General features: G+C 41.6%; 1 protein-coding gene across 26 annotated transcripts in view; it reads right to left on the reverse strand.

Annotated features, from left to right (window-relative positions):
* TCF7L2 (transcription factor 7 like 2) overlaps window positions 1-25866 on the reverse strand; it is a 176392-nt gene that overhangs the window by 12716 nt on the left and 137810 nt on the right. For 15 of the 26 annotated variants that reach the window (XM_051799885.1, XM_051799881.1, XM_051799882.1 and 12 more), the window contains 6 exons: window positions 15100-15232; window positions 12870-12972; window positions 10020-10106; window positions 3554-3694; window positions 2555-2714; window positions 1723-1830 (listed from right to left, as the gene is read on the reverse strand). In XM_051799885.1, coding sequence (XP_051655845.1) covers window positions 1723-1830; window positions 2555-2714; window positions 3554-3694; window positions 10020-10106; window positions 12870-12972; window positions 15100-15232 — 732 coding nt within the window. The remainder of the gene's footprint in view (window positions 1-1722; window positions 1831-2554; window positions 2715-3553; window positions 3695-10019; window positions 10107-12869; window positions 12973-15099; window positions 15233-25866) is intronic. The other 11 variants (XM_051799883.1, XM_051799884.1, XM_051799879.1 and 8 more) reach the window with 3 other exon arrangements.

The following is a 25866-nucleotide window of genomic DNA, read 5'->3' on the forward strand; positions in this document are numbered from 1 at the left end:
ATACCATGCTCTCCTCAGGCAGGAAGGTTCCCCCTGAAGGTCACTTGGGGGTACAGCATCAAGCCGCTGGGAAAGCACCGGCTTTCTCATCCTGTCCTTTTTAGCTTGAGAAGAAAGGGTTTCTCAGTGCTCACACGGTGAGGACAAAAGTAAAAGGTCCTAAACACTGAGGCTTTGTACGTGCCCATCTGTCAGTGGCACAGTCACTGCACAGAATGAGCATCCCTGAAACCTCAGTCGAGCCTATACTCCCTTTGAACACCCAAGATGATGATACTGCACAGTGTTGAGGAACTACCTCAAGCCTATAGTCTGACAGCCTCAGGCCAGACTATGTTGAGAAGCAGGGAGCAAGGCTGAGCCCAGTAGAAAGAAAAGATGATCAAGAAAACAAAGATTTGAAAAAATGTCCTTAATTACATATTGCTAAATAAGTGAGCATGTGTACTCTCCACCACTGAAATGGTAGAAGAGTGCAGAGAGTTGGTGCTACTCTGGGCTTTGCTGCAGACTCTGAACTGGCTTCTCCCCACCCATGCATGTAAAAGTGTAGATTCTCAGAGGCAAATATTGCCATATACAGCAAAATAGGATATTTATGGTAAAACAAGCAATGATGAGGATGGGGATGGAAGAGAGAGACTTCAACAAAAGCAAAATGTGTAACATTATATGTAACTGACATCAATCTTAGAGCTCTTGGTCCCCAAACCCACAGGGAAGTCTGCCTAGAAGGCAGGGAACAGGGTTTATTCCAGAATTAGAGATCTTGGAAGTTTTAGGTGATTTTTATTTACCTTAAAAGAAAAAAAAATCAAGATGCTGCTATAATCCTATTAAAAGGAGTTTAGAGCTCCCACCAATCCACAAATGTTTCAACAATTTATGGGCTTAGGCTTGCAAACACTTATTACCATCTGCTCCGCTTACCCTTCATGGAAGGAGCTATATAATACTAGTAAGTGGTTAGAAAGCTGGCCTTGTGTTTTTTTAAGAGACAGAAAATTCTTCCACTTTTAGCTACAAAACAAGCTTTCTGAAAGAAAGAGGGAGGAATCAATCTTAAAAAGAATCCATGCATTGACCACAGATTCCAATACACTTTTTAAAAAAATGAGGAGGGGAGGGAAAAAGACAGTAACATGGGCATGAAAAAGCAAAAAATAATCAAAATATACTACAGTAGAGCATGGAATAATCAATTTAGCCCCACTTGAGAGTAAGACTTTCGAACAAGTTATGCTTTTGGTTTTGCCAGCCCTTCTCTGAAGCTAGGATAAGTCATTCTTCCACTTTCCACTATACTCTCACACAGGTAAGTACAAGACACTTATTATTCATCTCTTTTGGTGGACATGAGCCATACTAGGGGAACTTGATTTTTTTTTAATGAAATTTAAAATGACCAGCAAGCCAAACAGCATTTCCAGATGTTGGTAAAAGCGAAATTAAGACTTTCTTCACAGAGCTCTACTGTTAACCCCAATTCCAACACTTTACTAGTCCCAGCCAGGAAGCCTTTTCCAAGTGGAGGGCTGGGAATTATCCCCAGTAGTTTTAGTACCGCAGAGGGAAGCGCCCGTTGTTGTTACCAGACTGGGATCCCGAGGCACGCTTTCCAAGTAGTGCTTGTGTACAATGTGTGATCGTAGTTCAGCAGGTCACATACACATTTCTACAAGCTCTACTACTAAAAATATTTCCACCTACATAGGAACCTACATAGTTATCCCGTGCAGACCAGCCCGGGTACAGCTGCATATGAAGCTGTCGCTCCTTTCTTGCTAGTTCATAGTATTTCGCTTGTTCTTCTCTGGATAACGCGTGCCACTGAGGTGAAGAAGAAAAAAAAAGACAAAATAAAAAGCACTAGTGGTTGGGGTTTTTTTTAAGCACATTAAGAGCAAAGTATATTATATTTATATATAAATACAGTCAGAATTGATTTTCACAAAGAAGGGATAAAACCAGATGATCTGGCATGCTGACATTCATATTTTATTTATAACTCCAGATTATAACTCCAGTTAACTCAACTGAGTCACAACTAATCATTTACATTCACTCAGCCCCTTTGTCTCCTGTTGAGAGAGGAGAATTAAGAAAACTAAACAAAAACAAACAGCAAGGGAGAGGGTCCAGAAGCTGAACCACTTGTCCTGAGCCAGAACACAGCTTTAGAGGTAGTCTCCCCTTCCCTTCTCCACTGGCATTCTCTCTCTTCTAGCTCTCACAGGTGCTGACACTGATACTGTACTCACAAGCTTTTTTATTTCTTATTTACATTTCTACCTATCTTAGGACAAAATAAAAATCTAAAATTTTTTCATCTACAGGTCATGGAAATAACACTGAAATAAAACTGTTAATAATTAACTCCTTCCCCATAAATGACCCCACCGGCAAGAACTATCTGCTAAAACTAGACATCAAACCAAGGGCTTTTGTTTAGTAATTTCCCTAGTCATTATCAAAATAGCAGAACACAGGGATTCAGAAGGTGTGAATCCTACCGAGTTTCAGTCCATGCTTGTGCTTGTCCCTTGTTACCTACCCTTCGACCGAGGATTTGGTTGATGGCTGCGCTCTCTTTCAATGTGCATTCTGCTACAACTTTTGCTCTCATTTCCTTCATATACAACATAAATGCATTAAGAGGTTTCTTTATGTGTGGCTTCTTTTTCTCTTCTTCTTTTTTGGAGTCCTGATGTTTTCTGAAGGGTAAAGATACAACAGAGACCTCACAGTGAGAACCCTTGTGAATGTATTAAATTAATCCCCTCAGTCTCTCTAGCATTAATCCTCAGAAATCTCTAGGAAGAGGACCAGAAGGTTCCCTAGAGCCTTTGCCCTGGTTGCTATATGAAAATAGTTTTAAGAGCATTATAGGAAAACTCATCTCGTATTTATGCAATATCACCAAGTACCCTCTCAGTCCCTGCAAAAACCTTGGAAGGACATGGACATCCAGTAAAACGGGTTCAGAGGGAGGGCTTGTGAGCATGATGGTAGAGGAAATAATTACATCCCATCATCAGTGGGAACCAAAATGCTCTCTTTGTGCATCACCTGTGAAATGAAAGGCAATAAGCACCAGAAGCACCATGGGCAGAGGTAGATGAGGGCTCTCCTTGGTTCAAACCTTAACTTGATACCAGCTCTCTGCAGCTTTGAACAAGCCATTTATGCTCTAATTTATTGTCTCCTGTGGTGTATCTGATATCTCAAGGCTTCAAATCGGGCACTGAGTAACAGAGAAACCAGTCAAGAAACTTGAATCTTGATCAAGAAAATGCCACTTTCTTGTTAAAACAGGTGAAACTAATAACAACTTGACTTATGCCACAGAATGACTCTGAAAGACTGCTACCATCATTTTGACACACTCTGTCAACTAAACCATGTTCAAATCAATTACAACGCAAGAGAAAAAGCAATTAAAAAATATTTTACACCAAAAACATTATCACAAACCTAATCCTTTTCATAAGCCCCACATGCATAGGTGATGCTTTAAGTATTCTAAAAAGAAGACAGAGAAGCAACAACTTACGAGCTGTGGAGTGAGCCGACGTCGCTCTGGGAAGATTCCTGTTTGACTGTTGGTGTGACTATGGCCGGATGAGGAATTCCAGTTGTATGTAAACTATGGTGTGGTGGGACCATGTGTGGAGGAAACCTAGAGGAGAGAAAGCTGTGTAAATCGTCAGAATAAAAATGAATGAATGGGGAGGGATGTGTACACACATTAAAAAAAACCCTGGCATATAACAAGCACATGACAGCTAGACAAAGCATATGAAAGCTGGCAGCATTAATTAGCAATAAATTAAACATAATGACTCTTCTAATGTCATTAAAGCCAATCTTCCCCTTCATTATCATTACTGACATGAGACATCATGATTTTTAACATCTTTAACAAAAGGCGAATTCAACTGAATGAACATGTATGAAGGTGGAATTTCAGCTACCTGCAGCAAAATCCACCAGTCCATTTCTTTGCTAAGAAATTAGCTATGGTAACCAAGGAATCAATTTTTATAGTTTTGAATCACGTTGTGACTTTAGGATAACATCCTTTATTGTATATTGACAGCAAAATAAAATATTAATGCCAACACATTCTAGATGCATTTTTGATAATACTTATAGATGCCTCATTAGCTACATTTTGTTGATGGAGCAAAAGAAAATATATATTTGTGTCTAATAAATCTCTGAGCCACATTTCTTTAACAGAAGGTGGGAAGATTGTGAAATTTAATCAATTTTGACCCATTAAAGTAATGTAGAACGGCTTAAATTCATGCAAAATAACAGTCTAGACTTTCTAAAGAGAATAAAATGTTGCCAACTTTATGGTTTATGGTCATATACATGGACAGGAAACTGGATTCAGAGGGATGTGCAATCCTTCTTTGTGAATCTAATTGCCTGGTCGGGATCACAGCACAAACATGGCACAATCATTCAGACTTTTTACATTTTAACCAAAATGAACAAACTTCTCAAAAGCAGGATTGACTTGTTATTTCTCAATAGTCTCAGAAAGTTTTTGCAGTGAATAAGGAAAGCACAATATGACTGACTGCCTTTCTCTCAGAAAACTCCCACTGAAGTCAATGGGTTTCCAGGGAATGGGATCTAGCCTAAAATAATATTTCAGAAATATCTTTCTTCCACACGCCAAAGCTAAAGTGATCTGGCAAATGACAAGGGTTTTTCTTACTGCAAATCCCTACTCTCATCTCAGATTTTGAATCATGTGGTCCAAGTAAAATAACCCAAGAATATGGAACACTCAGTGGGATAAATAATTACTTCTTCTGTCATCAGTATACAATGATTTTTTTCTATCCAACATGATTTAAAATGGAGTGATACACCATGGATCAGTAGATTGTGCATTAGTATCAGAAATATAATGAGATTTCTTTTTTTCTTCCCCTCTCTCAAAAATTCCAATACTGAGCTTAACAACACCCCCCTGCAACTGCCTAGACATTCTCTACATTCACAAGATGACACAGAAGTACTTCCATAAATGAGAAGTATTGTCCACCACAAGCTCTGAGGATCTTTGTCTATCGGTTGGTAGTACTCAGGGTGATTAGACAGAAGTATTTTGTCTTTGAAGGCAGTGGTAGGAAGAGCAAGGACTGACAGGGAGAATGTGAAATTGTTCAAGTTGTAGAGAATTGCAGTTCCTCACAAACAAAGGCATGGAGAGAAGGAGGAGAGTGGGATGGCAAGAGAAGCAGAGAATGGGCAGTAAAATGGTCATTCCTACTTCTGCTAAAAACTCACAGACACAAATCTCCAAGTGGATTGTCCAAGTGCCTTCCCACCCTCTGACAAAAGTAGCTGGGAGAGAAGCATACATTTGAGGATATACTTTGATTCATGGCAGGTCAGAACAGAAGACAATGTTGAGGCTGCAAAGGAAACTGACATTCTTGTCCCAGTTCTGCCACAGGACTGCCTCACCATCAGCAAGACACAAACTGGGCCTTTGTATCATTTCTTTTTCTATTCTCTCTTTATTTTCCTGTGTATGTATTTTGATTGGACATACTTAAAGTTTGTTCACACAGCGCCTGGGGCCTTCAGCCACAGTACAATGCAAACAGTAAAAACTGACAGTAAGAGGTTTGTTTTTTTTTAAATAACTTACAAACATGGCAAAAATAAAACTGATGGCAAAAAACAGACCTCCCTGAAAATGGTGTAAGTATAGTAATAAAAAGTTGACACATGTCCTACTGAATGACTGTCTCTCCTAGGCAAGATCCAGTGTTCAACAGAGGACTATGCTACTGGGCCTAGTAAGGCCAGTGAAAAGGGGACAATGAAGGATGAAGATGGAGATGAAAAGCCTTCCTTCAGAGTGCAGGCAGTAAGATCTGTATTTGTCTGACATGAGGGCTCAGTAGGAAGTGGAGTGGGCACGTACCAGCGAGGAAGAAGAGCTGAGTGCAGTGATAGCACAAGGGTATGAGAATGGAACTAAGATCAGACTCATCATTGGAGAAGGGCTTCCAAGTATCACAAAAGGCTGATTACAGATGGAGTTAATGGGGACAAAAGATGATACTTGTTAAGCTTCTGTAGAGGATCCTGTTCTGTGGTCATGATAACTGGGTCATAGACTTGCTTCTGAAACAAGGAACTGGTCAAAAATGAAAACGCACTGCAAAATGAACTCTACCTTCATGGTGGACTGTTGCATGATCAGGATACTCAAAGGAGACACATTCAACAAAAGAGAGGGGTTATTTTATTTGTTTGTTTTTGATGAAGATTTAGGTACTTCAACTCATGAAAAATAGAGGAGGGTGAAGAAAATCTGCAAAAAATGTGACCTCCCCACCTAATTATGGGAAAAATGTACTTCCAGTCACTGATCAGGAGAAAGAGAGTATTTACACATTGGAGAGTGACTAGACAGGGAGAAAGGGCAGTGAAGGAAAAGAAACCTACAGGCACATGCTGTGTGAAAGCCTGAAGGATGGTGAAGCCTTCACTGACCTCAGCTGGGATACTTTACTCACTGAGCTCTAAACTCCAAGGACAGCCAGCAGCCTTCCTTAACAGGCAGCTGCAGCCCAGTAGTTATTTTTGGGCTTGCAGTTTCCACAAGAAAGTGGTGTGTTCATTACCAAGGGTCATTCATTTTTTCATACTGAATCTCTCCAAGATACAAGGTTTCCTATTGGACTTACACATCTCTTCCTATGTTTGGGGCTGTAAAAACATGATCTAGAACCCATAGCTCCTCTCACAATCCCATGGGCTTCAATGGGCTGGTTGAGGTTTCAGCCTAAAGTCTGATTGCCTGTTTATTTCCAGGCAGACATTCACTAACATGGCAATACAAGTGGGGGAAGAGTGTTAATTTTTAAGTTCCTGGCTGCACTCCAACTTCAGTAATTACATTCAGCAAAAGTGAATTTCCCCCGAAATTTCAATTACAGAAGGTATTTTCCACTGCCACCACTTAACTGCTGTGTAGTGTTTGTCTGGTGTAATTCTGCTAAATTATTTCCTGATTTCCTCTCACAGCAGTTGTTTTTTCATAGTGAGTCCACTGTTTGCCCATCAGTCAGTTAACCCTGTCCCATTTTACATTAAAGGCATATTACAGAGGGGTAATGAAGGATCAAGAGGTGTTACAAGCATGCTGGATGCATACAAAGTGAGTGGGGCAATGCTACAAGCAACAACGAAGAGTTGCAAATGGTTAAAACAACCAGAAGACACTACCTTAATAGCCTAAACCATTTATGAAAAATCACTATTAGTCACCCATTAACCTTTTTATAAACTATTCATAAGCACACTCTAACTAACGAACTGTAATTACTAAGCTTAGGAAACATTCAGGGCTGGGAAGCATTATATGCTCCAAAGATCTATACCATAATGCAGGCAGAGATGAGAAGTATTTTTAAAGAAAGGGTCTGGAAAACCGTGGATGGAGGGTGAGGTTGAGGTCTGTCCTGGCTTCAGTGTTTGGGCAGAGCCAGCACAGCAAAGCCAAGGCTTGTCCCAGGGCCCTGCAGGGTGGTTGCCCAGAGGCCATGAACAACATGTCTGCAGGCAAGTGTGGGCATCCCTGGGCATGCCAGCTCCATCTCCCAACTCCACTGGCCACTCAGGGCCAGGGCTGTCCCAGGGCTGAGCCCAGGCACTCCAGCTGATACGGCAGGCATGAGGAAACACGCCTCGAACCGTGTATCGGAGCACGGCCTGCCCAGAGGGTGTTCCCATCTATGGGAAACCAGGAGAGAAGTTTCTGGGCTGAAACAAAGGGTAAACATCTTAAATCTATTCATCACTCTGCATGTGTGCCTGAGCGCGTGTGTGTGTGTGTGTGTGTGTGTGTGAGGGCTTATGTCAGAGACAAAAAGAAAGGCTATGTGTGTATGTGCACACCCCTCACCTTCGCCTAAGACATTCACCATATTTTTTTCTCTAGACAAGTACTCCATGAATTGCAATAAACACCCTAAAAATTCTAAGCAGCTCATTATACACCACTGTCTCCTTTTATGGCTCCAAGCCAGAATATAATGATGAGTCTTAACTTGTTAAGGACAACTAATTTTTTGTTCCTGGCTGTCTCAGGGGCTTCTCTCTTACTCACTCTCACTTTACTTCACTGTTGACATGTTTCTGTTAACTGGATGTCATCTGCCTGCCTTGATTTTATGCACAAGCAGTGGGATGCATTTTTCTGTGCAACAATTCTGCTTTGAGTTGCATTAGATTTGTCATTATTCTCTCATTTTCCCCTTGCACTTGTAACATTTCATCTATTCCTGCCTTATTTTTTGAGCCACGGTGCACCCACATTATGGTTTATACATGATCTTGCTCCCTTTGAAGCCGGCAGATTTCAGAGCCAGCCCTCGTCAGGAGAAGTGCCTGCTACCAATTTAGCAGGCTGAGGGCCCCGAGCTCCAACAACTCAATCTAAAGGGGGTCACAGGGTGGCACAAGCGAGTGTCAGCAAGTGCTGTTTAATTGCCAATCTAGGCTTCTCCATGGTGTTTAAAGTATAATGACCCATCACTTAATTCTGAGAAGTCCTGGCCCTGCTGCTGAATGGAATGAATATCAAAGGATGTGCTAGAACAGGGCAAGGAGCCTACATTTCCTATAACTGCCATAAGTATAATAGACCTCTACTTCTGTCGTCCCATTACCACAATAATGTATTTAATTTGCTGTGTACTCTTTTTAACTAGATACCTTTCATAAAGTCTATCTTGGGAATATAGCCCCCCCCTTCCACATCTCCCCCCTCCCTCAAATGACTAGCCTCTGTAATAATAATTAAACTAAATCAAGCTCTACTTTGCCTCACACCATGCCTGCAAGTATTTTTAGATATTTAAGAAGATTAAACAGAGGGAGGGAATCATTGTTTAAATTTGCAGTTCTCTCCCCAACCCAGTATTTTTTCTCCACAGGGCTGGGTCCACTAAATTTCTTTTTAAAGTTGATTTTCCAGTTGTCTCTCTATTTGCTGGACCAACATGGACAAATTTTAATTTTTTGCTTTTCGTTTACTTATCTAAAGCCCACAACACACTATTTCCCTACCCATTCACTCATGAGCTTAGGTACAGGTTTCCATTTCTCAATGAGCTGTGCTTCCCCCCAGCCCTCACTAATCTTTTCCTCCTTAAATCATCTATACACCAACCTTCACATATTAAACTGCAGAGATGAAGAGGAAGGGACAGAGCAGGGAAGAGATGTGGAACCTCGCTATGTAATGCATGCTAATTTAATTATGTGCCATCATCAAAATGGATTAGCTTTTTCAGCCCATCAAGAAAGTCTAAACTTCCACCGATTTAATTAACCAGACTGAAAATCAGATGAACAGAAAATAAAACTATCATTAGGAGCAATTAGTGATTACTTAAACATAGTGCTGCCAACCAGTTTGTAAATAAAACTAGCAGCCCCTGGAAAATTAGATGGAATTAATTGGAGGTAGGGAGGGGGAGAAATATATACTTCTAAAGCTTTAGAGGGTCAAGCAGGCCCTTTTATGTCGACTATCAGTGTTTGGAGCTTTGGTAGGGGAAAACACAGCGCAATAACCTTCCTCCCAACTCTGCTTGAAGAGCAGTCCTCTTCCCTCCCGAGACCTCCCTCTCGCACACAGAGCGCTGCTCTGGTTGGTAGTCACTGAGAAAGCAAAAGGTAGCTTGACTTCTCCTTGCTTTTTTAACATTACATTCTCCCAGCTCTTTCATTTAGTTTGGCTTTTAAAGATGACTTCTTGCACCTCCACCTCTCCCTCAAAAACAAATCCTTGAAGCCCAGTGACAACATTAGGACACCACCTTCTCCTCATATGGGAAGGTACCCCTCTCCCTTCTCCTCCTCCACCCCACCAAAGCGCTTTCAGAATTATGTTGCCTAGATGAAATGCACTCCGGAGAGAGTAGGAGGAGTTACATTTGCTCTGGGTTTAGGACCTCAGTATTTAAACTCACCTTGACATGGAAGCATTGACGGTCAGAGCTGTTGGGTAAGGGTGGCGGAAACCCCCTGTCGTGATTGGGTACACTGGCTGACCTTGCCTGGCAAAAGAGAAGGGAAAGAGAGAATGAGAGAAAGAAAAAAAGGGTTTAAAAAAAAAACCACACAACAAAAAACTTCTCTCTGCACAGTAAGCTTTATTCTCATTTGATCAGAACAAAAATCTTGGGGATTGTACAGCAAGGATCAAAGGAAAGAAACACAGAACAATTTGAATGCCATAAATCTGATAGGAATGGCTAATTAAATTTTATAACCTCTGCTTATGTCAATAGAGACCCTCTCCCCAAGCTGAAACTAGGTGTTTTGTTGTAATAATTAAAGGCGAAGTCTCGCTTGCTTTAATGGAGCCATCACACTAATTGAGGGCTACACATCCAAAGGAAAACAATAATGAATGTAAATTTATACCAAAATAAAGTACAGTGAATCAAAGGACTTCAGTTGCGCTTTGGGCCTCTTTCGGTATTTAGATCTCGGTGAGAAAACATTAAATTAACAGAGCTTAATTTGTAGCCTTTTGTCAGATTAACAAGTGTTGACAAGAGTTACCGGGGGAGAGTCCCCAAGAAGTATTGTGGGTAACCAATAGACAATCACACCTCATTACAATAATTAAAAAATACAGCAACATGCAAAACAGCATCCTCATGAAAGACACACAACTTTTTCTGATGGAGGTTTGTCTGTGCTGGCTTGCTCGTTTCATCTGTCCTTCAAATATATCATCTGACTGGGCAAGATACTTTTGGGGAGGGCTCTATGCCAGAAACATGCAGGCCAGCTGAGGATAGATGGGTTGGGAACTTGATGGTGAAGCACAAGTAGCAATGAGAGGGGAAATGAAAACCTTGGGTTACTTCTGTGAAGTTGGCCATGCTACTCTCCTAGACCAAAAGTGAATGTCATGGTATCACCCCTCAAAAAAAAACCACTTCGAGAAGCTGTAAGAGCTGTGTGTAGGAAGCACACTATGGGTATTGACCTGTTTAAACCAGCAGTGATGATGAGAGTCTTCCAGTGACAGATGTGGCCATTAGCACTTGGCTGGTGACACTGGCCACATGAGGAAACATTTATGTGCTTTGGAGCCATGGTATGAGGCTCAAGGAGGACAAACCCATGTCTGCACACATACAGATGTAAGGTCTGAGACACAGATGAGCAATGAGGCACAGGTCAATGACAGTGAGGAGTTTCTTCCCTGCGCTCTCATGTCTTTCATGTTCCTGACTTTTGGCACTAGCTGAGTATGTTTGTTTTAAATGCTGAGGCTGTTACTGTGCAAACTTGAGCTAAGCAGCTGTAACAGAGGAGCATGAGATGGTTGTACTGCAGCTAGGCCCTGCAAGCAAGCAAGAAAAAGAAAAGGAGCTGATATGCACTCTACCAATGTTCAAGGTGTCCTACATGTAAAGTAAGTCACCACAAATGGGGAGGAATTTCAGATTTCAGGGAGAAATGTTCTGGGTTTTTCTTCTGCTCATGATGAGCTCTTCTGGAGAAGAAGCCTTCTGCAGAGAGCTGATGGACTGCTGAAAGCTGATGCCTCACTCTTGGAAGAGCCTCTACCCAAGCAAGCTGCATGACCACCCCATAAGGAAAGGCAGCCCACAAAATGGCCAGAAGTGGGCTGCTGTGGCCAACGTCTGAGCTCCAGCTCTCCTGCATCAACACTTCTGTGCTTGAGAAAGGCCCCAAAAGCCTCTGATGCCACCAGCTCTCCCTGCCCAAAACCTGCCAGGAAGTATGTGGGGACCCCCTGCTCTCCTATGGGATGTCAACTCCAATTCCTCAAGGAGGGTAAACTTGTGGAGAGGTATTTTAGCACAGCTGGCCAAACAACCTCAAGCAGGAGCAAACTATTCTGAGCTTTGGGCAATTCATTTCTGGAATACAATCATCCCAATTTGTGAGAAAAAGAGGGTAACAGTCTTGATTTATAATGCAGCAAACTCTTGTATCCAGAAATACAAATGGATTTTATAAGTATTTAAATCAAATATACTACACAAAAGGCTTAGGCAGTGCTTAAATGTATTATAAACCCATTGAAGAGAGGGCAACATAAGAAAAAAAAGAAAATAAGGACCCAGTTACTGGAGGGAGTCTCATATCCAACAAGGCTCTGCAAGTGGGATATGAGGAACTGAAAAGAAAACAAAACTTCAAGCTAACTTTCCACAGCTTTTTTCTTGGCCAGTTTTAAAGTAAACTAATTCCTCTTTCTTGTTTGCAAGAAAATTCCATTCCTCAGATGCCAACTGCCAGCTGCCCAGCCACATCTCGACTAGGAATCCTGTTCACTGGCCGATGCAAAGCTCTACTGTTTCACAAGAAAATTGAAAGTACTTTCAACAGAGAAGGCAAATGAAATTTAAAACTGCACATTTGTAGTGAATATGGCCCTGGTAAAAAAAAAGGGTCCGTGAGAACCACCCTGAGTCCTCAGAAAATCAAATCTGAAAAAAACCCACGTGGCGCAGCATAAGGGCAATAACAAGGAAAGGACATTTCTTCAGAAGAGTTTAAAAATTCATGCTTCACAAGCCATCAGCCAGTTGGGATGACATGCAAAGCTGTGTCCAATTTCTCATGTCTGTTTAAGACCACATGACCTGGCGTAAGTTTTAATCAACCTTCATGAAGTGGGTAAATTCATAACACTCAGTGAAGTGGCAGTTGGCAAACAAGTTCGGCAAAACTCAATGCGCGCACACGCACACACACACACACACATATTTTTACACAAATTTTACACATCAGAAAAAGAAAAAGGAAATGAAAAAAATGGAACTCCTTACTGTGGTACTAACCATCCTAGCGGATGGGGGATTTGTCCTACAGTGCCCGGTGATAATGGATAATAAGGAGATATATCTGGAGGATGTGGAGGCCTTGGAATTCCTACAGAAGAGGAACATAAAGCAGCATCAGTACAGAGACGTGGAAATAACTAAAATATAAAGAAAAAACACATTTGTTTCTAAATTTCTATCAATTTATTTTTATTACAATACTTGTGCCTTCACTTTGGGTTTCCAAAGGCTGTTTCACACTCTTATTTTATAAAGTGAGCCTCCTGGCATTTTCTTAAATGATATTCAACCAAAAAAATGATATTATTCGCTCTCTCAGTCACCTCTCCAATCAGAGATAGTTATTTTGTTATTTAGAATTTAGAAATCTCAGTTATAATTTTGGTGTGATGCCGTACTAGATACTGTCTTACATGCTCAACAGAAAGATGGGTCCTGTAACAACTTCATGGTTATTTTAGTCTCAAAGTCAGCCAAGAGACCAAATACTGACTGGGTACTCAATAACATGGCATTATTCCAAAGTAATCTCCAAAATCAGTTTAGAAGTCACTAAAATTGCAAATGATGTTTGCTTTTGAGCAAACTTAGGAAACCTATCCCGAAACCTAGGAGTGGAGGTGAAAGCCCCTGGAAATGCTTGGTATAACCAGGGGTAGATGTTGAAGGTGTGCAGGGGAGGACAGAGAGCCCACCTATCCTCTCTGAATCTGGTGCAGTTCCTACTTGGAAAGCAGAAACCAGCTCCAGACACAAGCCTTAAATATTAATGCTCCTTACCTTAAGAGCAAGTAGGAATTACTCAGAGGAGTAAGGGTTACAAGACTGGGTCTTTCAATTAACAAGCCAGAGCACAATTACACAGCAGAAGCAAAATTAAAACAGAGAGCATTAAAAGGAAGAGGTACTGTATTCATGGCTAAAACCTATTTTTTTAAGTCACTTGGGAAGCTTTTAATCTCTAAATTAAATCTCCTTGTGTGACATTTTCATGCAGACATCGCTTTTTCTCCATTACAAAACCCAAACAGATTAACTGGGCTTTAACCATCCAGTGAGCTATTTGCACACTTGAAAGAATGTTCACAGAAGAAAAGTAAACAGTCTACAGACGTTAATCATATGTTTTACGATAACCATTTAAAAGCTATTCCCTGTACTACCATTATTTAAATGAGAGGTTGACTATGCCATTCACTTGCAATACCCAGGGATGGTGAGATGGATTCCTTTCAAGCCACGTGAAGTTATAGCATTAAGGCACAATTAAAAGGGGGCCCCAGTGAAAGTGTAGGGAGTGAAAACCAGCTAATGCACAGCGTCATTCAAAGGCTGTAGTTTAAATAAATTATCTGCATAAGTTAGAGCTGACACAGAGTGACTCGTTTAACATGAATTCTGTTTCTGATGAACTTTCCAATTAACTAGATGGGATTTGGATTAACAAAACCAAAACCACTGTCACTAGGAACTCAATGCAGCTTGAAGAAAGAAGATTGACACTGTTTGACTTCTTTGAGACCTCAGGTTAAACAAGGACTCTTAAAAAGTTAGAATAACATGTAAATTCTACTCTGTAACACCAATAAATCTAGTCAGGGTTTTACGTGGTGCTCTATATTCAAGCAGACTGCCCTTCAGGCTGAACTTAGAGTTGGGTAGACTTACATTGGGGAAAAGAGTTGCAAGCGTAAAGCTGGAGCTAAGTAGTTACAGTGGATGAAAATTCAACATTATAGAAGAAAAATGGCTGAACTCCTGACACAGAAACAATGGGATTTGGGGAATTAAAAGAGATTCATTTTGAAACCGGTCATGACCCACCACCTTTAGAATTCCAGCTGCAATTCTGTAAGTGCAGATCACAGAACGTACATGTTTAATTCTCGGGGTCGTGCATGCAAACCAAGCACTTGGTAGATCGAACTACTAGGTGGGGTATCATTCTTGCAAAGAAACACATCTGCAAACGACCCCACACATGCAACTCTGGTGTCACCCTGCAGAAGCTTTATGAAAATTCACCCAGTAGGTTTCCTTCTGAAGCCTAATTGGCTTAAAAAGAAACTATTTTGTCTGGGTCTGACATTTTACATGCCCCCTTTGGTGTTCCAGTATGGGAAATCCATCTCCTGCACTCCTCTCCTCTAATACGCAAAATTGAAAGATCCACCCACTCCCTCTCAAAAAGCCCCCCAAACTATTTCCCACCTACCTGTTTTGGGATCTACGTCAGCTGGTAAGTGTGGAGGAGGGTTTCCTGGTGTGAAGTGCTCATTGCTGTATGTGATAAGCGGCGTAAGAGGGTGTACATGGTGTGGGTGCTGCACAACTGGCACTTTGTTAGACTGTCAAGAGAAAAAAAAAGGTCGAAGGCATTAGAGCAGCGATGGCTATTCCTTCCCACTGCAGCACAAGGCATGATATATAGAAATCTGAGTAGCCACAATTTCAACATGATCCTCAGACTTTTCCAGGTCCCTTCTTGGTGTTACCCTTGCAGTTTTCCCACCCTCTTGCTTAAAACCTCCTCACACACTTTTCCTGCTGTTGAGGTTCTTTAATCTTTTTGACCTGTCGAGCTCCTGTACAGAGCAACAGTAATTCTTTAAAATTTTTCCTTTTTATTATATAATCTTGTGCTTCACCTCCAAGATGCAGGCAGACTCCTCAGTGAGGGCCTGAGAGAGTCCCCCATTTAATTAGCACGAGACCCAAATGCTCACTGACCTGTAGGTCTTTTCCTCTCCCCTTCCTGTCCTCACTTTCAGTTCTGCATTTTACTGCTCATTGCAAATACTCCAGATAAAAAGCCTTTGTAGTGCTGGAGTATTCCCTTCATCAGCAAGCATTAAGCTGACAAGTGATCACCTGCATATTTTATATATATATTTTAGAAGAGCTGATTAATTATCAATTCATCAGAGAGCGCTAATAAATGGAAACTGGATACCGATTAATTAGGCTGCTAAAATATTCAGCTATATAAATAATGGCAAAAACCCCCAGATAAAGACATTGAAATTAACACTCTTGTGGGGGGAATAATCACGCAGATATCAGGAGGTTTTCCCCGTCACATTCCTAGCTTTGGGGAAAAAAGATCTTTTTCTTAACAACAATTTAAAAAAAAAAAAAAAAAAAGGAGTGAATGAATGAAACGAAAAGGCAGGCTGAACTGTAACTTACCCTTACAAGATCACAAAGAAAAAATTAAGCTGAAACAAGCGAACCACTGGACCATTTACTGCAAGTAATCCAATTGCAAAAAACCCTATTCCCCATAGAGGATTTTCACTAAAATCCTACAACAGGGACATTTAACCAGATTAGGTACCAGCAAAGATAAAGAGGCTGGTATTAGATGATGAATGGATTAGAGTCAGGTTTCATTTTAGAATGTGTCTTCATTTCCTTTTATTACTTTAAGTAAGGAACAACTTGCATTAACATCAAGTAAAAGGAATCACATTAAAATAAAGCAGTGATAGCACGGTGGCCACGATAGCGCCGCTGCTGTTCAGGGTCTGCCAGCACTCTCCTGCTCTCTCTCCTGCTCAAGGATGGCTCCAAACCCACTGCTTGATCCCCCAGCACCCCCAAACATACATCCTCCCTGTGCTGCTTTAGAGAAGGTATTATCTGATCTCACTTCCAACGCTCTGAGCACACCTTAAAAGCATTTCAAAAATAATTCGGTTATTCTCTGGGAATGAGTTTCAAGACTGGGGGGGAAGGAAGAGGGAAGACAAACTGAGAGCAAGGAGGAAAAGAAATATCTGTTGTCCCTGAATAAACAAGAAGTCCCTCCATCATGCTTTGGTCAAGTGAAGCACCTTTGGCTCTTGCAGCCTGCCCCACAACATGAGGCTCCCCCAGCCCCAGCCCCTGCCCTATGCAGCTATTGAGCTCACTCCTTTGATAGCCTGCAGAAAAAAGTGTGCATCCAAAAGAAGCAAGCCAAGAGCAGTGCTTGTGCTTCCCACAGCTTTTACCGTGTCCTTCACCATGTTCATCTCTTTTTGCAGCCCTTACAAGAGGTGATTCCCCTTCAACACTGCACACGTGGCACATGGGATTCCCATATCAAGCGGCCACCACGCAGGACAGAGCATGGTCACGACAGCCAATGCTACACATTACAGCACGTTGTGTTAGTGGGGTTGTAGGTCAGATCTTCTGCCAGTTGAACAGCCAAGGACAATTTCTGGCCGCACAGATCCATAGTGGTTTCACATCAGAGAAATTATGATGATTTAGCTCTCAAAGTTAAAAAAGCCAAAGGAGACGCTCTACTCCAATATCTGTTTTCTTTGAAGTGAACCAACACCTAAGCACTCCAAAAGTAACTGAAAGCTTTGGCACAGGCTTCATGTGACAAACTGTATTACACACCACACAAAGAGGCAAGCATCTACTCAACAACACATGACATTACAAGCCAAATGACCAGTTGATCAGGTTCACAAAAATTATCACTTCCAATAAGAGGTATTTTTTCTGGCCAAGAATTGTGTGAACTCATGCTGCTAGGTGACCCACAGCGTGGCCCCACTTATTGAAGAAGTTAATACATGCTGTAGTTTTGTACTCTCCCAACTCTTCACATCATTGCAAATAAACCTCACTCAGACCCTAGCAGACGTTAAGGGATGTCTTCCACAGAGAGCTTATTTTCATAGAAACTGGAACTGGTTAGTTAAAAAAATATGTAAGTGATAGAATAACATTAGAGAGTCAGACTTAAGCCAAAAAACAAGAAACAACACATAAGAGGAAAGCTGGTCTGACATGCCTCTATCACCAAAGCCAGATATACCATAGGTGGTTACACGTAAACTGTGGGAAACTACCACTCACTGCTTTGATATACCAAGGCTGCCCGCAATATCTCCACAAAATAGAACAGGTGCTACATTATGATGTATTTTACTTAACATGTTTCAGAGAAAAATAAAAAGCAAACAGAAGAATAAAGAAAGATCAACAAGTAAGAGTTTGAACCTTAAGCCTGCAAACTTTTCCCCAGGTAAGTCATTTTTATTCGGGTGACTGCCCTGCACTCAAACAGAAAACTCATAAAGGTACTGGATGCAAGTGTAGGATACTTTTTTGCATTCTGATGATGCTGGGGCAGAGGTGTGGGGAAAATGTACTGGGGGAAAGGTGGAAACTGTCATATACATGCTCAAAAATATGCTCTCTGGGACAGAGGAGTGTGATCCACTTCCCTGAGAATCAGTCTGCATCTGCATCACTACCCAGGGCCAGGTTTCCATTACATTTTGCACTGTTTATCACACACTGGGGAAAAAGGACCATAACTCCCCTCAAAACAGCACACACAATTTGCAAGCCAAGCTAATCATGCACAATATGCTAAATAAGCTGCTCTTTAAAAATACCATTCCTGAAGTTAACTTAGCTTCCTTGGGAAAGAGAAAAAGAAAGGACAAGCTGGGGAAGAGCAGGATTAATCCTGCACATGCATCTTCCTTTGAAGTCAATGGGAGCTCTGCCTGAGTAACAAGTGTGGTCCTAACCCCATCCACTGGCAGTGAAAGGTAAACCACAGAAGCCATCAATAGGAGACACCTATTAGATGACCTTAGACATGCTCCTGCAAAAGGTCCTTCTCCAATATACATTTGTGAGTACTTTATCAAGGGCAGTTTTAAGCTAAAAGCCATTGTGAGAAGCAGGAATTTATCTGGCAAGTTGAAGAACTCCATTTATGGCTATGTCAGGCACAGACAGGGGAGTTGCACTGGTAGGAACAGATTAGCATCAGGGCATGTGGTAACAGGACAGGAACGAATGGAGATTTCTAGACAGAAATCCCAGCATCTACATAGTACCAAGTCATCTGCTGATAAATCACCCCTCTCCATTGAAAGCTGAGGTCTTATACGCTGGGTTAGAGGGCATGGTAAAGAATTGCAAAAAACCAAGAGAAGCTTGCTTTTCTTGATAACTGCTGCCTAAAGCAAACCAGAGGAAATTGTCCCCATAGGAGCTCTACTACTAAATCTCTCTGTATGAATTTGAAATGCTTCTGGGAGTGCTTAAATACAGATAACTTTAAACAATAATGGAGCTCTAGAATGAAAAAAACCCCACACCAAAACCACAACAAATTTTGGACTGATAAATGTTTCAGAGGAATACTGAGATCCATTTAGCCTAAGTTCTGATAGGTGCCTTTAGGTAACAAAAAAAACCCCAACATCTAACTTCAAATTTAAACTGCAGGGGATTGTGTGTATAAATTGCTGTGTATTAGTCTTTGTTGCATGGTAAGGACATTTCATTAACAGGATGAAAGATACTTCTATGCGTATACAGCCCAATTTAATACACCCCACTGATGAATACTCCCCATTTATTGAAGAAGTTAATACATGCTGTATAAATCAATAGTTCCTAAGTCTCTGAAAGCATCATAAGACTTGCACAAGATGAAACATTGTATTGTTTAGCACACAAAGAGAAACCAACCTTTAAACAGGAAGAGTTTGCTACTGCAATTTCTGTTTGCAAATTCATACCTTGTTTGGCTTTGGTAATAAAATCACGGTATCAACTCAAAATCAGAAAAAACATGCCAGAGACACCAGAGGGTTTGTCCTCACTGGGATAGCACGGGTTTAGTAAAAGCAGGTCTGGAAAAAAAAGCCACCCAGGCTGAAAACAAGCCATCATGCCATTGCAGCACCGCAGCGGTCAAAGCCCTCAGCCTGACTCTGCTCCAACACGTCCCCGGCCGAGCAGCCAAGGGCAGGACAGGGGGGATGCTCCTGTCCCAGCCCAGCCTGAAACTCTGGTGACCGCCAGCACAACTCCCATGGCTGCAGCCAGGGAGAGACCCCTTTCCCCGACCTGGGTGACCTTTTAAATGTACTCAAAGCTTGCAGTCCTGCTTGGGAGGCAGGGATGTGCTGCAGTCCAGCAGGCACTCTCTGCCACCCACAGCCAGGAACATGGCACGGGAGGGACTGATCAGGTATTTGTGTCCCAGACCCCCAGAGTCCCCTCCCCTTCCTCCACTACCAGAGGAATGAGAGTTCACCATCCACCTTAAAACCTATTAATCAAGAGACACTGAAAACAAATGGAGCTAGAGCTCCGCCTGTCTTTTTGCCATGTCCTCCTCTTCCCTGTTTCCCCATTGCTTTCCTTTTCTGCTGAAGAAAGATGGGCCCTGAAAGTGCTTTTATGAGCCTAATACAATAAAACAAAAGCAGCACAGAAGAGGGTTTGTCAGCCTTTTCCCCTCCTCCAGGGTGGATGTAGAAGGTCGACAGTGGTCTTGAATTAGCAGGCTCTCCTGGAGTTGCTCCCTGGGCTTAGCAAAGAGCACCATTCAATACCAGTTCACATTAAAAAAATAGGTTTATAAATTGTTTTTCTGCATTTTCCAGATGGTGCCATTGCAGTTATGCTGACTGTGGCCAGTGAAATGCTAACAGATGCTCCTGAGCTGCTCTGCAGCTCCAAAAATGCTCATAAAAGGGGAGTCTCTTTTTTTCTAAACGTTGATCTCTCCCTGATTCTACCTTGGAATGACACCCTTACACCACCCTCACTCTCAACCCCCGGACACAAATCAGAAAATTAAGTTTAAAGTAAAGGCAAATCCCAAAATATTGCTGCAAATATTGGAATATTCTTCTGCTTCCAGCCAGGATTGCCAACACCCAAAGCAGAGCATCAATAAGCAGAGCATCAATAAGATCACTCTGGTCCTGGGGAACACCCACATCAGCAGCCGCTCTGGGTGGCACCCCAAACTCCAACAAGGAAACTGCAAACCATTCAGGTTAAGTGAAAAGCTAAAACCAACCAAACCCACCAGTTGTATGAAACTCAGAACTCATCCCCTTCCTGTGCATAAAATTACAATGCCAGTGATGAAGCATTTCCCGAAAAAAAATTGAAGATTCAATTTTACCCAGCCCTGTTTAGCTAGTGGAGTCACAGCTTTTTTAAGGATGTTCTCACACCTGACTAAGCATTCTCTCCTGAAAACTACTTCCCCTTGCTCCATTATGGTTGATACAGCGGCCTGAGCCCTTTCTCAGTTTAATGTAGTTGATGCCTGCCTAAGGTCCTGCCCTAAGCTAACTACCCATTGTAGCAGGAGACAAGGCCTCCATTGATAACCACAACTTGCCCTGCTAAAAAAAGGTTCATTTTCCTCTTTCACACAACGATTACAGGAGCACAGACAACCATGTGCTGGGACAATACTCTCCCTAGACAGAGCTTTAAAAAAAAAACAACACCCCCACTACCCTATCCTTAATAAATAAATAAAAAAAGGGGAGATGGGGCAGAACACACACACTTTTGCAACCTTCTGTTTCTTCCCCCTCCCTCCTTGACCACTTCCAGGCCAGTGAGTGCCTACCTGCTCCTGCAAGAACTGCCGGCTTGCCAATAAAACCCCGTGGTCTATTAGCAATCTCTCAGACAAAACAACAAAATCAGCTTCCTGGCTTTAAGTGTCCAGCAATTCATTCAAGAAAAGAATCATTTTCTTCCTGCTGCCCTCCCCCCCCTTTAATTCTGATGAAGTGTCCCCTGCATGCTGGAGAACTAAGCCACCGTGCTTGACATTTTCAGCATCCTTCCTGTCAGGGAGCGAAGGTACTGAGGGGAGGGGGTGGGGAAGTCAGGATTTAAGATGTTCAGGAAATTTCCACTTAATTTCGCCAAAAGGCAATTATGTGAAATGATCTGGTGACAATTAGCATACGCCAAATCCTCTAGTGTACAAGGGAAAGGACTGGGGTTTAGCTATCTAATTACCGCCTGTTAGTTCTGATGCAGAAGGATAAAACACACTAGCAGTAAAACATTATTAAGTGTGCTCACGCTTTGCTTTCAAAGTTGTTGTGGACTGTAATTTTAGTGCTATGGTATTTGAGGTGGGTTTTCTGTGTTTAAGTAAAAAAAAAAAAAAAGAAACTTGGAGTTTTAAATGCAAGTTAAGTGCTGCGCTCCTGCACAATGTGTTGTTACTCTAAGGTCAGATCCAGACAAGCACCTGCTACACAACTGTGTATTTTGAGATCCTTCAGCAACACCTGGAATCAATTTATGACAGTTAGATTTTACCTCACTTATTCTCTTAAGGCTTTATTAATAAAGAGAAAGCACTCTGCTCATCTGCTCTGCCTGACCCTTGGCATATGAATTTGGACACCAGTTACCTCATCTACAGCCCAGAACTGTGGCCTGCATGTATCCAGCCAAGCCTTACACTCAAGTCTCAAAATTAGAGATTATTTGATCAACAGGTGGATGTTCCCATACCAGGAGGACAGCGCAGTGCTCAGACCCTTCAAGTTTCAGGCATTGAGGTGCCCAGATTTATTGCATTATAAAAGGAGAGGCACAGTTTCTTCCCCAACATGACAAATACTCAGTGCTTTCTTTGCATGCTTTAGTTAATTTTAATTACTAGACAGATATTATCTCTGCAGAGCAGGCAAGCCTTCGTTCATGTCTAACAAGGCAAAAAAGCAGAAAGACTTGGCATATATTAGACTAAAACTGAAAAACACCTTTTGGTTAAGCAGTACCAGTACAAGATGTGCTGGATACACAAGCACTGAGCAAAGAGACTGGTGAAACCATAGCGGGTCTTTGGGAAAGGGTCCTGAACACAAAGGGGGTAGAAAGGGGAGAGACACAGAGCAACAATGCAAGCACAAAAATTAAGAGAAGATGAGAAGCAAAGTGAATATAAGCAAAACAGTGTCCACAATTGCCCAGATAGACCTTATTTGTTACATGTTTTGTGTGAATACCTAGCCATGCAATTTTACTTGCTGCCTAGCATTCTTTGAAATGCCAGATTATAAACAGTTTTAACTCTTGCTTGTAAATCACTTATTTCAGCACTAGACAGACATACGCTGTAGGAGAAATAGCTCCTGATTTTTATTAGGGTATCTGTGATTTCTGTCTACAGCAAGAACTTGAATGTGAGGCTGTTAAAAAATGGGGAGATATGAAAAAAAATTAGCACGTATGCCTATACCTTCTTGTATTTGGCAATTTCAGTAATAACAGTATTATTAAAAAACTAATATGCATATACGTGCCTTAAGATATGACGACAAGTTTTCAGTACAGCTTTTTAAAACACAATATTCGCAAATTATAGCGGACTGTGCTCAATACCGATATGCAACATATGTAGCAAATGTATAATAAATCACTTAGAAAATAACAAAGCTCTAAAAAATCTTTTCATTTTTTAATGTGCTAAAAAACATTACATGCTGCACAAAACAACTGAGCAATGAAATTAAGTAAGTCCAGATCAATTAATTCTTATTCAATAAATTCAACAAAGTTTCCCTAAAAACGTCACATCAAATGCACATCAGAACTGAAACACCTTTCAAGCATTTTGGAATAAAAGTAACAGGCACATTTACACAGTGCTGTCAGGCCTTTCACCCCATGTCCCAGTAAAAAAAATTCCTCGAAAGGTAAAACTCTTATGAGATCTCATCACCAGCCGTATAAAACCTGAATATGCAACAACATGCAGTGAAAGAAGAAACATCTAAATAACTGTCCTTTTAGATTAATCCATTTTAGGTGAATTCTACAGAATTTTATCCCTTGTTTTATACAAGAAAAGGTAAATAAATCGACTAAGCTACTCAGGCAAAGGTACCACAGAGTACTGAAGTGATAGAAATCCTCCTCCTGAATCAAGTGCCTCTGTCAACAAGCCTGGCAGGCTTAGAAAACAGCAGAAAACTCAAGACTCCCACAAAACCATCAGTGAAAATGTGATGCTTTGTAGAATTCTTCAATACATTTCTATTTTCTGTGTATAACTATGAGTAATATACAGAACTTGAGGGGTAGCTCAACTTTCTGTAACATATAATAATAGGAGGAAAAAAAAGTCTCATGGACTTCTGATATCGAACACAGAACCACTGTATTAAAACACGTTATCTCATATTTATCAACATTCAGTCTTATTTTTCATATTCCTCTAACACTGGGTGAAATCATTTTTATGCAGTGTCCCTAAAATTTTCATCTTTCACATTACAGCTGATCTTTCTGAAGAATTCAGAAAATTTAACTGAGTGCCAACCAAACACAGGATCAAAAGCACCCAATAAAAAATACTATATACTACTTTTAATAACTAAAAAAAGAAATCTCATTTTGTGTTATGACAAGAGTTAAACCATTCCATCTCCAAACCCCCTTAACTGTAACATATGTGCCCTGCCACAAACCAACTTCTTTTAAGAAAAAAAAACCCAAAACCCAAACATTTTTACCTTCATGGTTTCAGAGTTAAGGAAATATCGTACTGAACTGAAGAAAGCTTTGAAGTGGCCCCCTCCGCCCCAAAGGAAAAAAAGAAAAGAAAAGCTAGTGATGTCATGGTCACTGTGTGACTGTCTGACTGCGGATGTAACACAGCTCTACACACGCACACACTTTTCCCTCGCTGGTAACCATTGTTCAGCATCCAGAAATCAGCCCCCGAAACCTGCTGCACACACCGGGCTCTGAAACACCGCCTCCCCAACACACCCCGATCCCACCCTGGGTGCATGAGAAAAAAAATTCTTTCCCCCCTGCCGACCAAACCCCAAAACCAGGTGGAGGGAAGGGCACGGAGGAGGAGTGCAACAACTCTGTCCCGCTGCACCATTGTGTCGCGACAGACCGGCGCTCGCTCCTCGCCTCTGCCGTCAAATTAAAGCGGCATCGAAAAGTCGCACTTCCCCCCACTAAAAAAGACGATTACCATAAAATAAATAAATAAAAACAACGTTGCTAACAAAGGTCACAGCTGGAGATGCTTGCTTGATTTCTCACACTCCCCCCCTCCCCATTTTTTTTTGATTCCACGCAGGAGGAAAGAAAAGGAGAGGGAGAGAGGAGAAGAGGGAGAGAAGTCACATCAGAAGTTCAGTGGTCAAGACGGAAAGCGTGCACACAGAAAGTGCTACTCACCCAGCAATTCAAATTGAGATGCCAGCAGCCGAACTGCTGGAAGAGAGAGAACCCAGAGGCAAGCGCTCCTCCTTTACCACTCAAATCTTCCATTCCCACTAAAATTGCATCCCTCGGGTACATAACAGCTTTGTCTTTCCTTCTGTTAACCTCAAAAACTTTTTTTCTTTACTGTCTAGATGCCAATTGTGCTGGCTTTGTATTATTTTCCTTGCAGCTTTTCTCTCTCTTTTTCTTTCCCTGCTCCCCCCCTTCATTTAAAGTACTGGAAAAGCTGTCTTAAAAGATCAAGATGTCTCCAGTTTTTTGGCCTGGTGTTTTCTGAGTGCTCAAAATCCATTGTCATGTTGGCTGTGAGAAGTGTCTTATTTCTAAATTGTCGGCTGCAGTTATCAAAATTTAGAGAAGCCTCCTGTCTTTTGCAATATAGCACTTTACCATCATCCTTTCAGGGAGCGGGGAAAAGACTTTCACCCCCCCACGCAGGTATGTCTGCTCACAACAGCTAAAAAGCAGTTACTTTGGAAATCAATGCCAATGCTACTACAACCCAGGTTGCGCAGGTATTACTAAGTGCAGCGAGGAAACGCCGGCCGGCCGTGAGGGAGCATGATCAGTTAAGTGTAGCAAGCAGTCACTTTATCTGCAAGATTGTCAAATCCCTCAAAACAAATTTCTTAGGGAGAGAGCTGTAAGGAAAGTGTATTTTCTTGTCATTGTAACACTGAGGTGACATTTGGCAGACCTTTACCATTAGCTTTGGTCTCTCCCCCTCCTCCCTTTTCCTTTAGTATTTAATATTTCTGTAAAACACTGACCCTACTGCAAAAGGGATGCAAGAGCAGCTTCAAGATAGATAACATTACGGTACCCTGGCTATTGAATTTTCCCAAGCTACTCCTAAATGAGAATAAAAAGGGGTACCTGAGAGCATTGCTGAACTGAGCAAGGGTAAAGCTTCTGTCCTGCACCT

This window comes from Manacus candei, unplaced genomic scaffold (assembly GCF_025592945.1).
Source record: "Manacus candei isolate 608988 ecotype Guabito, Panama unplaced genomic scaffold, ASM2559294v1 h1tg000050l, whole genome shotgun sequence".
NCBI lineage: Eukaryota > Metazoa > Chordata > Aves > Passeriformes > Pipridae > Manacus > Manacus candei.